Source organism: Eumetopias jubatus, unplaced genomic scaffold (assembly GCF_037043125.1).
Source record: "Eumetopias jubatus isolate StellerSeaLion01/CBP00866 unplaced genomic scaffold, mEumJub1_p1.0 scaffold_7, whole genome shotgun sequence".
In the NCBI taxonomy this organism is placed as follows: domain Eukaryota; kingdom Metazoa; phylum Chordata; class Mammalia; order Carnivora; family Otariidae; genus Eumetopias; species Eumetopias jubatus.
This window is the reverse complement of record NW_028274813.1, coordinates 71233317-71244298: the sequence shown is the minus strand read 5'-3', so window position 1 is coordinate 71244298 and position 10982 is coordinate 71233317. Positions and strand designations below refer to the sequence as shown.

Sequence of the window (10982 nt, the reverse complement as noted above, 5' to 3'; positions counted from 1 at the left end):
CCTCCTTGACTTCCATCTTCTTTCTTTTCCTTTCTTTTTAATTTTAATTCCAGTATAGTTAACATACAGTATAGTTAACACGTGTACAATTCTTTATCCATTTATTTATCGGTGGATACCTATCCATAGTTTGTCTACTGTAGATAATGCTGCTATAAACATAGGGGTGCATGTATCCTTTTGATTTAGTGCTTTCATATTCTTTGGATAAATACCACGTAGTGGAATTACTGAATCATATAGTAGTTCTATTTTTATTTTTATTATTTTTTTAAAGATTTTGTTTGAGGGGCGCCTGGGTGGCTCAGTTGGTTGAGCGGCTGCCTTCGGCTCAGGTCGTGATCCTGGAGTTCCAGGATCGAGTCCCGCATCGGGCTCCCTGCTCGGCGGGGAGTCTGCTTCTCCCTCTGACCCTCCCCCCTCTCATGTGCTCTCTCTCTCTCTCTCAAATAAATAAATAAAATCTTAAAAAAAAAAAAGACGAGAGGGGAAACACAAGCAGGGGGTGTGGGAGAGGGAGAAGCAGGCTTCCCACGGAGCAGGGAGCCTGATGCGGGGCTCGATCCCAGGATCCTGGGATCATGACCTGAGCCGAAGGCAGCCGCTTAATGACTGAGCCACCCAGGCACCCCTAACTGCTTTTTAAATGTTTGGTAGAATTCCCCTGTGAAGCCATCCACTCCTGGACTTTTGTTGGGAGTTTTTTGATCACGGATTCAATTCCGTTGCTGCTAATCAGTGTGTTCAGATTTTCTATTTCTCTCTGATTCAGTTATGTTTCCAGGAATTTACCCATTTCTTCTAGGTTGTCCAGTTTGTTGGCATATAATTCTCCATAATATTCTTTGATAATCTTTTGTATTTCTGTGGTGTTATTTCTCCTCTTTCATTTCTGATCTTACTTGATTCCTCTTTTTTCTTATGAGTCTAGCTAAAGATTTATCAATTTTGTTGATCTTTTCAAAGAACCAGCTCCTAGTTTCATTGATCTATCCTTTTTTTATTTTTTATTGTTATTTATTTATTTTTTAAAGATTTTATTTATTTATTTGAGAGAGAGAGAATGAGAGATAGAGAGCACGAGAGGAAAGAGGGTCAGAGGGAGAAGCAGACTCCCTGCTGAGCAGGGAGCCCGATGTGGGACTCGATCCCAGGACTCCAGGATAATGACCTGAGCTGAAGGCAGTCGCTTAACCAACTGAGCCACCCAGGCGCCCATGATCTATCCTTTTTTTTAAAATTTAATTTTACTTTCTATTTCATTTATTTCTGCTCTAATCTTTATTTCCTTCTTCCTTTCCTTCTATTAGTTTTGGGTTTTGTTCTTTTTCTAGCTCTAGCTTTAGGTGTAAGGTTTATTTGAGATTTTTCTTGCTTCTTGAAGTAGGCCTGTATTGCTATCGGTCTCCCTCTTAGAACAGCTTTTGCTGCATCCCAACAATTTTGGACTTTTGTGGGTTTCTTTGTTTTGTTTTGTTTTTTTAATATTTTATTTATCTGTTTGTGAGAGAAAGAGCAAGCATAAGCAGGGGGAGTGGCAAGCAGAGGGAGAGGGAGACAGAGGGCGAAGCAGGCTTCCCACTGAGCAAGGAGCCCAATTCGGGACTCGATCTCAGGACCCTGGGATCACGACCTGAGCCGAAGGCAGACGCTTAACCGACTGAGCCACCCAGGCGTCCCTGGACCATTGTGGGTTTTGTGTGTGTGTGTTTTTTTTAAAGATTTTATTTATTTGAGAGAGAGAGAGAGTGAGAGAGAGAGAGTCCAAGAGGGGGTAGGGTCAGAGGGAGAAGCAGACTCCCTGCTGAGCAAGGAGCCCGATGTGGGACTCGGATCCTGGGACTCCAGGATCATGACCTGAGCCAAAGGCAGTCGCTTAACCAACTGAGCCACGCAGGCGCCCTGGACCATTGTGTTTTAATTTTCATGTGTCTGCGTGTATTTTTTGATATCCTTTTTGATTTCTTGGGTGACCCATTCGTCGATTAGTAGCATGTTATTTAATCTCCATATATTTGTGATCTTTCCAGATTTTTTCTTATGGTTGATTTCTCATTTCATAGTGTTGTGGTTAGAAAAGATGCTTCGATGCTTTTGAATTTGTTGAGACTTGTTTTGTGGCCTAATATGTAATCTATTTTGGAGAATGTTCCATGTGCACTTGAAAAGAATGTGTATTCTGCTGTTTCAGGATGGCATATTCTGAATATATCTGTTAAATCCATCTGGTCCAGTGTGTCATTCAAAGCCACTGTCTCCTTACTGACTTTCTGTTTAGATGATCTGTCCATTGATATGAGGGTTAAAGTCCCCTACTATTATTGTATTACTATTTATTACTTCCTTCATGTTTGTTATTAACTGCTTTATGTATTTGGGTGCTCCCATGTTGGGTGCATAAATATTTACAATTGTTTTATCTTCTTGTGGATTGTTCCATTTATGATTATATAGTGTCCGCTTCCATTTTCTGTCATATCCCATATCCCATCGATCAGTAGATCCCATCATTATTCCTTCAGAATCTATCCAGAATCTGACCAGTTTTCTCTGCTTCCACCACTAACACTTTGGAACAACCTACTGTCATCTCTCACATCTGTTTCTGCTTCCTTCTACATCTTTTCTACCTCCACTATTGTCCACCTTCTATCTATTCTGAACACAGTAGAGATCCTCTTAACACATAAATCTTACTATGTCATTCCTCTGCTCAAAACCCTCCGTTGGGCTCTTGACTCATTCAGAGTAAAAGCCCAAATCCTTACAGTGACCTCCACAGTCTTTGTGATGTGGCTCTTATCCTCCTAACCTCACCCCTTACCATTCTTGCTCCAGGCTCTTTGAACCCACCACATTTCTGCCTCAGGACCTTTGTACTTGCTGGTTCTTCTGTGTAAAATATTCTTCCTTCAGGTAGGTGCGTTTTGCCTCCTCTCTTCAGAGAAGACTTCCCTGAGTACCGTACCTAGATAGCAGCCCTCACTACTCTCCATTCTCCTATGCTGCCTCATTGTTCTCCTAGCACTGATCACCACTTAACCTTTTTTTTTTGAAGATTTTATTTATTTATTTGACAGAGAGAGAGACAGCGAGAGAGGGAACACAAGCAGGGGGAGTGGGAGAGGGAGAAGCAGGCTCCCCGCCGAGCAGGGAGCCCGATGCGGGGCTCGATCCCAGGACTCTGGGATCATGACCTGAGCCGAAGGCAGCCGCTTAATGACTGAGCCACCCAGGCGCCCCTACATATTTCTATTTGTCTACTTACTTATTGTCTCTCCTTCCCTACTCCATGAGGACAGGGACTTGTTTTGTTCATTGCTCCATCTCCAGTGCCTAGAGGAGTGCATGGCACATAGCAGGCATGTCATAAATACTTGTTGAACAGAGGGATGGATGAACAAATTATTATCTCCTACCCTAGGTTCTAAGTACCTTAATGGTATATGCCCCCACTTTATGATCTTTGTGCCCCAATATGAACTTATAAACAGTGACAACATATGTACAGTGATTAAAACAGTTTGTATTATGTAGAAACTCATTTAGCCAAGCACAGTGGAATAGGTACTAGAAACACTAGAATTCAAGAGAGCAGAGTTCTGGGCGCCTGGGTGGCTCAGATGATTGAGTGTCTGCCTTCTGCTCAGGTCATGATCCCGGGGTTCCCGAGATCGAGTCCCGCATTGGGCTCTCTGCTCGGCGGGGAGCCTGCTTCTTCCTCTGCCTCTCTCTCTCTCTCTCTTTCTGTCTCTTATGAATAAATAAAATAAAATCTTAAAAAAAAAAAAAAGAGAGAGAGAGCAGAGTTCCCAACCAGGCTGTCATTAGGGAGCTTTGTGGTCTGGGAAAAACTGTCCCATGGGCCTCTCTTTTCTCATCCGTAAAAGCCACCCCTGTAAAGCTCACAAGGACTAGGTTTGGAATCTCTGTCAGCCTTGACTGTGGTGGTAAATCTGGCGTCATTGCATATTCATTTGAGAAATGTTTAGTGTGCTAGTTTCCAGGAACTAGTTGAAAAAGAAAAAAAAAGATCTTAAGAGCTAGTAGACTGAAGGAATAAAATAAAATAGGGTCAGCTCAGTTGCAGTAAGAGCTGTGTTAAAGGGGCAGAAGCATGCCCTGGGGTCAAGGCTGGGAAGGGCATTCTAGGCCAAATGTGGGGCTGTACCAAGGCAGAAGGCTTGAGGACAAAGAATTGTTTGGGCCAAATGGCTTTTGTATGCGGACAAGTATGCCTTGCATCCCACAAAGCTGAGGTCTCTTTCAGCTGGGAGAACATTCACAACTGGAAAACAGCCCACAGCCTAAGTTGTTCAAGTTGAGGAAATGACTGAGCATGTTTCCTGTGAGATCTGACTTCCTCATCCATCTGCGGCGGCCCCCAGGCCACCTCACACGGTCTCCACCTGCCCAGCTGACGACGGGCCCAAGGCGGGGCACCGAGGCAGACCAATCTTTGGTACTTGGGTTTCAGGGGAAAGGGCAAGGTCTAACCTCAGGTCAGGTGCCGGGAAACGGACAGGGTAGTTGGCCCCGCCATGACCCGACCTTCTCTCGTGGTCGAAATGCCCTTGTTGCCAAGCTTGCTGGGGGCGAGGCTGGGACTGGCTCCTCGCTCATTGGTCGGCAGAGAAGTGCCACCGAGGAACCCTTGTTACCAGAGGCGAGAACGAGAGCCCATTGGTCAGGACACCTCACAATGGCCCCCCGCAGCACGCGGGCTTCTTCTGATTGGTTCGCTGCCTGCCTCGGGAGACCCCTGTTGCCGAGACCCAAGGCGGGCTAGTTGGCGCCCTGGAACGGAGCGCTCCCAAGCCCAGCCCTGTTCCCCATTGGCTGTTGTGGGTGCCGCCGCCATCTAATGACGAGGGAGGCGCCCAGCCCCGGAGCGCGCGCCCCCTGCGGCGGGGTCTAGTGCCGCGGGGACCGCAGGTGCCCAAGCCGCGCGCAAGGCCCGGGAGCCCGGTACCCCTGCGGAGGACAACCCCTCCGCCCACCCCATCCAGCCTCCCCCCCCCCCCCCCGCTCTCTCCCCTCGGGACCTGACCTGGAGCCCAGGCCGGGCCTGCCCTCGGAGAGCTCTGCTCCTCCAACTTGGAACCCGACCCGGAAGGCCCCAGTAAGTTCGAAGCAGCCACGCGGCGTGGGTACCCACTCCGGGCGGCGGAGAGGGGCGACCCAACTGCTGTGTGTGCAGTCCGCGCCTCCGGTTACTTCTCGCCCTAATTGTTTACCCACACCTGAGTGTTTATCCGTTCCTTTACCTGGCGTTCTGGGGCCGCCCCCAGCCCCTGTGCCGCCTCTCCGAGCCCTTTGCCCCGACGGGGACGAGGGTGAAAGCCCAGCGGGACGATGTTCTACTATCCCAACGTGCTTCAGCGCCATACTGGCTGCTTCGCCACCATCTGGTAAGGGCCGGGCAGTGCGCGCCGGGAGGGGCACCCAGGGGCCCCAGCCTGACGCCCCCCACCCCCACCCCCTCCAGGCTGGCAGCGACCCGCGGCAGCCGGTTGGTGAAACGGGAGTACCTGAAGGTGAACGTGGTGAAGACCTGGTAAGGCCGGGAAGGGGTGGAGCGGCCGGACCTGAGCGGGCAGGGGGCGGGGTGGGGGGGGCGGCGCTGGATGGGGTGGGCCAGGCTGTGGGGCTGGGCCTTGGCGCGGTGGTGATCAGGGCGCGTTGTCGTCCCCCCCCCCCCCCCCAGTGAGGAGATCCTCGATTATGTGCTGGTCCGAGTTCAGCCCCCGATGCCTGGCCTGCCTCGGCCCCGCTTCTCCCTCTATCTGTCAGCCCAGCTGCAGATCGGCGTGATCCGGGTCTACTCGCAACAATGCCAGTACCTCGTAGGTAAGGCCGGGAAGGCTCAGAGATGGGGCAGAGCCGCGTGGGCCGCGGCGAGGGGAGGCATGCTCAGGACCTTGCCCTCCCTGCCCGCCCTGCCCGCAGAGGACATCCAGCACATCCTGGAGCGCCTGCACCGCGCCCAGCTGCAGATCCGCATTGATATGGTGGAGACTGAGCTGTGAGTGCCCACCCTGGGCCTGGGCCTGGGCCACTCAGCCTTCGCTGGGCATCCTCCCTGCTTGGCGTCAGCCCTCTGCCTCGGTACTTGACAGCCCACATTCTCTGTCTCAGACCCAGCTTGCTGCTCCCTAACCGCCTGGCCATTATGGAGACCCTGGAAGATGCTCCAGACCCCTTTTTTGGGATGATGTCTGTGGATCCCGCACTTCCCAGCCCCTTCAGTATCCCTCAGGTAGGGCTCATTCCCCACAGAAGCCTCTGGCTGACGAGCTGAGAGCACAGGAGGGGAATGCTGTGTCTGTGCGGGTCTGACACTGGGGCTAGGGAAGGGGGCCAGTCACGGCTCTCCCCTGCAGGAGTCTGTGCTGGCGAACTGTCATGGTGGACCCCTCCAGACAGAGCCATTCCACTTGTCTGTTCAAGGCCAACCTCGAGGCAGCTCTTGTCCCAACTTCTCTCCACACAGTTCCCACTGCCACGGCTCTAAGCCAGGCCCTTGTCATCCCTTAGCCTTAGGTTTCCCTGCGCACGTCCTCCTCTATCCATGTCCTGACACGTCCCCAGCTTTAGACGGTGCTGCTGCTTCTTTCAGAGACCCCCCCCGGTCCCCCACTGCACACAGCCCTCCATGCCCCGTAATGGCCACCCTCGTTCTGTACTAGTTAAGTCCTACATACCCTTAGCAGACCTGGCTCAAATGTTACTCCTTTCTGAGAGGCTCTATCCTGGGCCAGAAGCAAATGTTGCTCTGGAACTGAGCACGTTCCTAGGGCCTTGTTTCACACTTTATGTTGCCTCTTGCTGGGGTCCTGTTCACACTGGTCTTCCTGTTAGACCATAGGCTCCCTAAGATCAAGAATCTTTTCTGGCCCCCACAACACTTGACATAAGGGTGCAGTGCTTCCTGCACAGAAAAATGGACAAGGTCTAGATAATGGGGGCAGGGACGGCTGGAAGGGAGAGCAGATGGCGAGTGAGCTCACCGCATGTTGGTGTCACAAGGCCGCAGTGTGAAGGAGTATTTTCGTCTGTTGTCTGAATAAGGTGGTGGAAGTGGGAAAACAGGGGCTGAGGATGAACCCTTCCTTTTGTCCCCAATCCTCCCCAAAGGTTCGACAGCTCCTAGAGGCTGTAAGCCCGGAGAGAGAGCTTGAGGAGGCGCCTCCTGAAGTCCCCATGGAGCCTAAGAAGCCTGGTGAGCAGAGAGCCTCTTTCCTGGAAGAGGCCCAGGAAGGCCCAAGAACTTGAAGGAATGACCATCTTTGAGCTTCTCTTAAGAGCCAGGCCCTTTGTGAGGGGGCACTTTATTTGTGTCACCTCCTCTCTGCCTCACAGGAGTCCTGTGAGATCAGAATTCTTATCCCCATTCTCCAGAGGAGGAAAGTGAGGCCCGTCGTGGTTAAGCAACCTGGCCAGGGTCAGTTTGCCTGTGGCTGGCTGGGGCCTGACCAGAATGCAGGTTGACTTGATTCCAGAGTCCGTGCTTTCGCCTCACCGCGTGGGTGTGGGAAGCTGGGAAGCAGCAGAGGGGCTGGTGTGACTCTCCTGCCCCTCCAGACAGGGTCCCGGTCACTGTGCTGTCTCCAGAGGCCATCACCCTCCAGGAGGCGGAGCCCATCCTCATGCTGCCCATCGAGGTGAGCTGTCCCCTCGCAGGAGAGCCTGAGGCCCGAGTCCTGCCCCTGGCCGGCCAGCCCGCCTCGCGTTCCCGCCCCCAGAGTCCTGCCTTCTTGTCTCATTGCAGCACTCCCTGCGCCTGGAGCCTGAGCGCCCCGCGGGCCTCCTGCCACCTGCCTCTCAGACCCGGCCTCCCAGAGCCCCTTGCCTTTTTCAGAACTGGAATTGCGTCCCCTCTCCTTACTCCTCCTCTCTTGCCAGGGTGAACGGGACCTCCCAGAGGTCAGCCGCCGAGACCTGGACCTGCTGATTGCTGAGGAAGACGAAGCTATCCTGTTAGAGGAACGGCGAGGCAAGCCTCAGCCGGTGCCGGGTGGTCAGCGCCCTGGCACGGGCAGGCTGCGCCTGGGCAGTGCCCCCGTCTCCTTTCTCCTGCACTCTGAGCTCCGATCTTCTCTCTGCAGAGGCCGAGGAGGAGCCCCGGGCTCTGGAGAGGGAGAGAGCTGTACCCCCGCTCTCACCACCAGCTCTTGCACCGTAAGGGCAGGACCCCCTGGGCCAGGTAGGCAGCCAGTGCTGCGAGGGGTGGCCTCATTTCTCTTGCCCGTTTTCCCCTCAGGGTGGAAGAGGCCGCAGAGCCACTTCCGGTCCCGGCCCCCGAGGAGGTGAAGCCAGTAGGCTGGGAGCCCGAGGCCCTGCTTGCTGGTGAGTGCCCATCGTGCCTGGGGCCTTCCTGGGGCCACACAGGTGCACAGCTACTGCAGTCAAGGGCCCCGTATTCCAACTTGCAGCAGGGAGGCCTTCTAGCTTCTTGCGTGGGTGGCTGCCAGGGCGAAGGAGGGGGGGCTGTGGCAGAGCCGGGACCTAGAGTGTTGTTGCAGAGGTGACCCCCCCGCCGGAGCTGCGCCTGCCGGCCCCGCTCAGCCCAGAGGTGAGTCATGGCCCTGCCAAGCTTTCTCCTCCCCTTTGCCCTCCTCTCCCAGAGCTGCTCATCCGTCTTCAGCTTCCCCCAGCCATGGGCCACTGCTAGCCTTCCCCAGGCCTTCGCACAAATTGGTAGAAGGTGCCCCCTGCCCACCCTCCATTTTATCCAGCCTGCGCTCCCTGGATGGGCCCTCCCCCACCCCACCACGTGAGGTCAGAGCTGCCCCTGGAGGCCCTGCCCAAGCTCTTTCCCGGGGTGCCTCTGGAGTGGGGATGCGGGGCCTGCTTCGCAGCCTACCAAGGTGACAGGAAAAGGAGTAATGGGTAGTCTCGCCCCTGCCTCCCCTCCCCAATCAGAGGCTGCGGCCCCCGGTGCCCCCCGCTCCCCGGAGTCCACCTGCTCGCCGCCGCCGCCGCCAGTTAGTGTTCTGGGACAAGGAGACTCAGATCTCCCGGGAGAAGTTCCAGGAACAACTGCAAACCAGAGCCCACTGCTGGGAGTGTGTGAGTGCAGCCCCAGGCTCTGCGGGCCACGGAGGGAGGCAGGGAGGGCCCGAGGCCGCGCATGCTGGGCCTTCTAAACTCTGGGGAGGCACCGGGAACGATCCCCAGAGTGCACGTGCTCCAGGTTTGCACAGAGACAACTCTCCACGTTCCTTTAGTGTCCCCACATAGCACATGACTGGGCACCACGTAGCAGTGGGCAGTGCCAGGCAGGTGCAGGAACCTGAGAGTTGGACGGTCAGAGGCCTTGGAACAAAGTGTTGCAAAGAAGTGGAGGAGAAAGGGCAGGGAGGAGTGCCTCCCTCTTAACTGGGCTTCTGCCTCCCCCACCCCCCCCTGCAGCCGAAGGTGCAGCCTCCCGAAAGGACCACCAGGAGCCCCATGGAGCTATTCCGAACACCAACTCACTGTAAGGAGTGGTGGGAGTTGGCATGTGGGGTCTTCTGAACCCATAGTCCTCCGTCTTGGTGTTCCTCACACGTCAACCCCCACCCCTGCCGCCCCTCCCTCCCCAGCTGGCTGGCTCCCCCCAGAACTGCTGGCCCTGTGGACCCGCTGTGCCCAGCCACCCCCAGGAGCACTCAGGCGAAGGCCACCCCCGGAGCCTGAGGAGGAGGCTGAGAGGGAGGTGGCAGCTGAGGAGGAAAGGATCAGCGATATCGAGGTAACTGCACCCCCTTCCTCCTCCCTCGGGAGCTGGCCCGCTTTGCCTGAGCTCCGGCAGGCTGCCTGCTGCCCACCTGAGCCTGTGGGGCCACATCCCGTCCCCGAGCGCAGGCCAGGGCAGGCTGGGACCGCGTCACCCTGCCCCAGGTGCTTCTGTGATGCTCGGGGCCTTAGTTCTCACTCTCTCTTCCCCAGGTCCCAAGAGAGGCCCAGGAGCCCAGCGGGCCCCTCATGCTGTCTGCAGGTAGGCCCCTGGAGAAGGGAGAGGGCCCCCACCGTGGCCACTCTCCCAGGGCCCGGCTACCCTAACTGCTGCTGGTTTTTACTAGAGGGGGAAGCAGTTCACATAAGGAAGCTGGATCTCTTCGGTTCTCCTCCCTGGGTCCCAGTGGTGGCATCCAGTTTGACCGGGGCGGGGGGGGGGGGGGGAGGGAACCTCAAGGTCCCGACCGCTCCTATCTAAGCAGGCGCACTCGGGCCCTTCCCCTCCCCCCAACAGAGCTCTCTCTCGAGGCGGCCGAGGAAGAGAAGTCCCGCGTCAGCCTCGTCCCCCCAGAAGAACGGTGGTAAGCCGCCAGCCTGGGTGCACTAGGGCTGTGGCCCCCGTCGCTGTCGCAGCCGCCCCCTTCCGCTCGCCCTGACTCCTGCATCCTCCCAGGGCCTGGGCCGAGGCCGAGCAGCTGGAGCCCCCTGCACTGCCCGCGGTGCCCGAGGTCCCGGAGCTGCCCCTGGAGCTGCCCCCGGAGCCCGAGCTGCTGTCGCCGGAGGCTGTGTGCAGGTGCCGGGCGAGGGCCGCGGCAGCGGGGTGGGCGCAGGCTGGGGCTCCGGCTGACCGCGCCCGACCCCCACAGGGCAGTGGCCCAGGAGCTGCAGGCCAACAGGGAGCCCGACTTTGGCAGCCTGGTGTCCCCTGTCAGCCCCCGCCGGATGGCCGCCCGGGTCTTCTACCTGCTCCTGGGTGAGTGTGGGCACGTGTGCGCACGGGTGGGGGGCGAGGACCCAGGCCGGAGGCCACCACAGGGCCTCCCCACCGACTGGCCCTGTCCTCGTCTCTTGACCAGTGCTTGCAGCGCAACAGATCCTCCGCCTGGAACAAGAGAAGCCATACGGGCGCCTCCTGATCCTGCTGGGGCCCCGATTCCACTGCGGTTAGCCCTGACAGAACTGCCAGGGAGCTGGCCTCATTAAACACGTCTTGCTTGCCTCGATTCCGAACACGTTTCTCTATGCTTCCAGCTCTCAGA

The 10982-nt window shown here is 56.0% G+C and overlaps 1 protein-coding gene across 1 annotated transcript; it reads left to right on the top strand.

Moving 5' to 3' along the window:
- Window positions 1–5032: 5032 nt before the first annotated feature.
- REC8 (REC8 meiotic recombination protein) lies at window positions 5033–10946 on the top strand. Its single transcript, XM_028114852.2, has 19 exons — window positions 5033–5411; window positions 5489–5557; window positions 5708–5850; window positions 5950–6025; window positions 6139–6259; window positions 7138–7222; window positions 7585–7664; window positions 7906–7996; window positions 8109–8181; window positions 8264–8349; window positions 8526–8575; window positions 8926–9072; window positions 9415–9481; window positions 9588–9736; window positions 9934–9982; window positions 10238–10304; window positions 10397–10516; window positions 10590–10696; window positions 10800–10946. Exons 1-19 carry the CDS (start codon window positions 5356–5358, stop codon window positions 10889–10891), a joined length of 1728 nt encoding a protein of 575 aa, XP_027970653.1. The 5' UTR covers window positions 5033–5355; the 3' UTR covers window positions 10892–10946.
- Window positions 10947–10982: the final 36 nt, after the last annotated feature.

Bases quoted from the DNA above. Each gene is read 5' to 3' on its own strand.
- REC8 (XM_028114852.2), top strand. From the start codon at position 5,356: ATGTTCTACTATCCCAACGTGCTTCAGCGCCATACTGGCTGCTTCGCC. The intron at 5,558-5,707 runs GTAAGGCCGGGA...CCCCCCCCCCAG, and splicing joins GTGAACGTGGTGAAGACCTG to TGAGGAGATCCTCGATTATG. The intron at 9,482-9,587 runs GTAAGGAGTGGT...CTCCCTCCCCAG, and splicing joins ATTCCGAACACCAACTCACT to CTGGCTGGCTCCCCCCAGAA.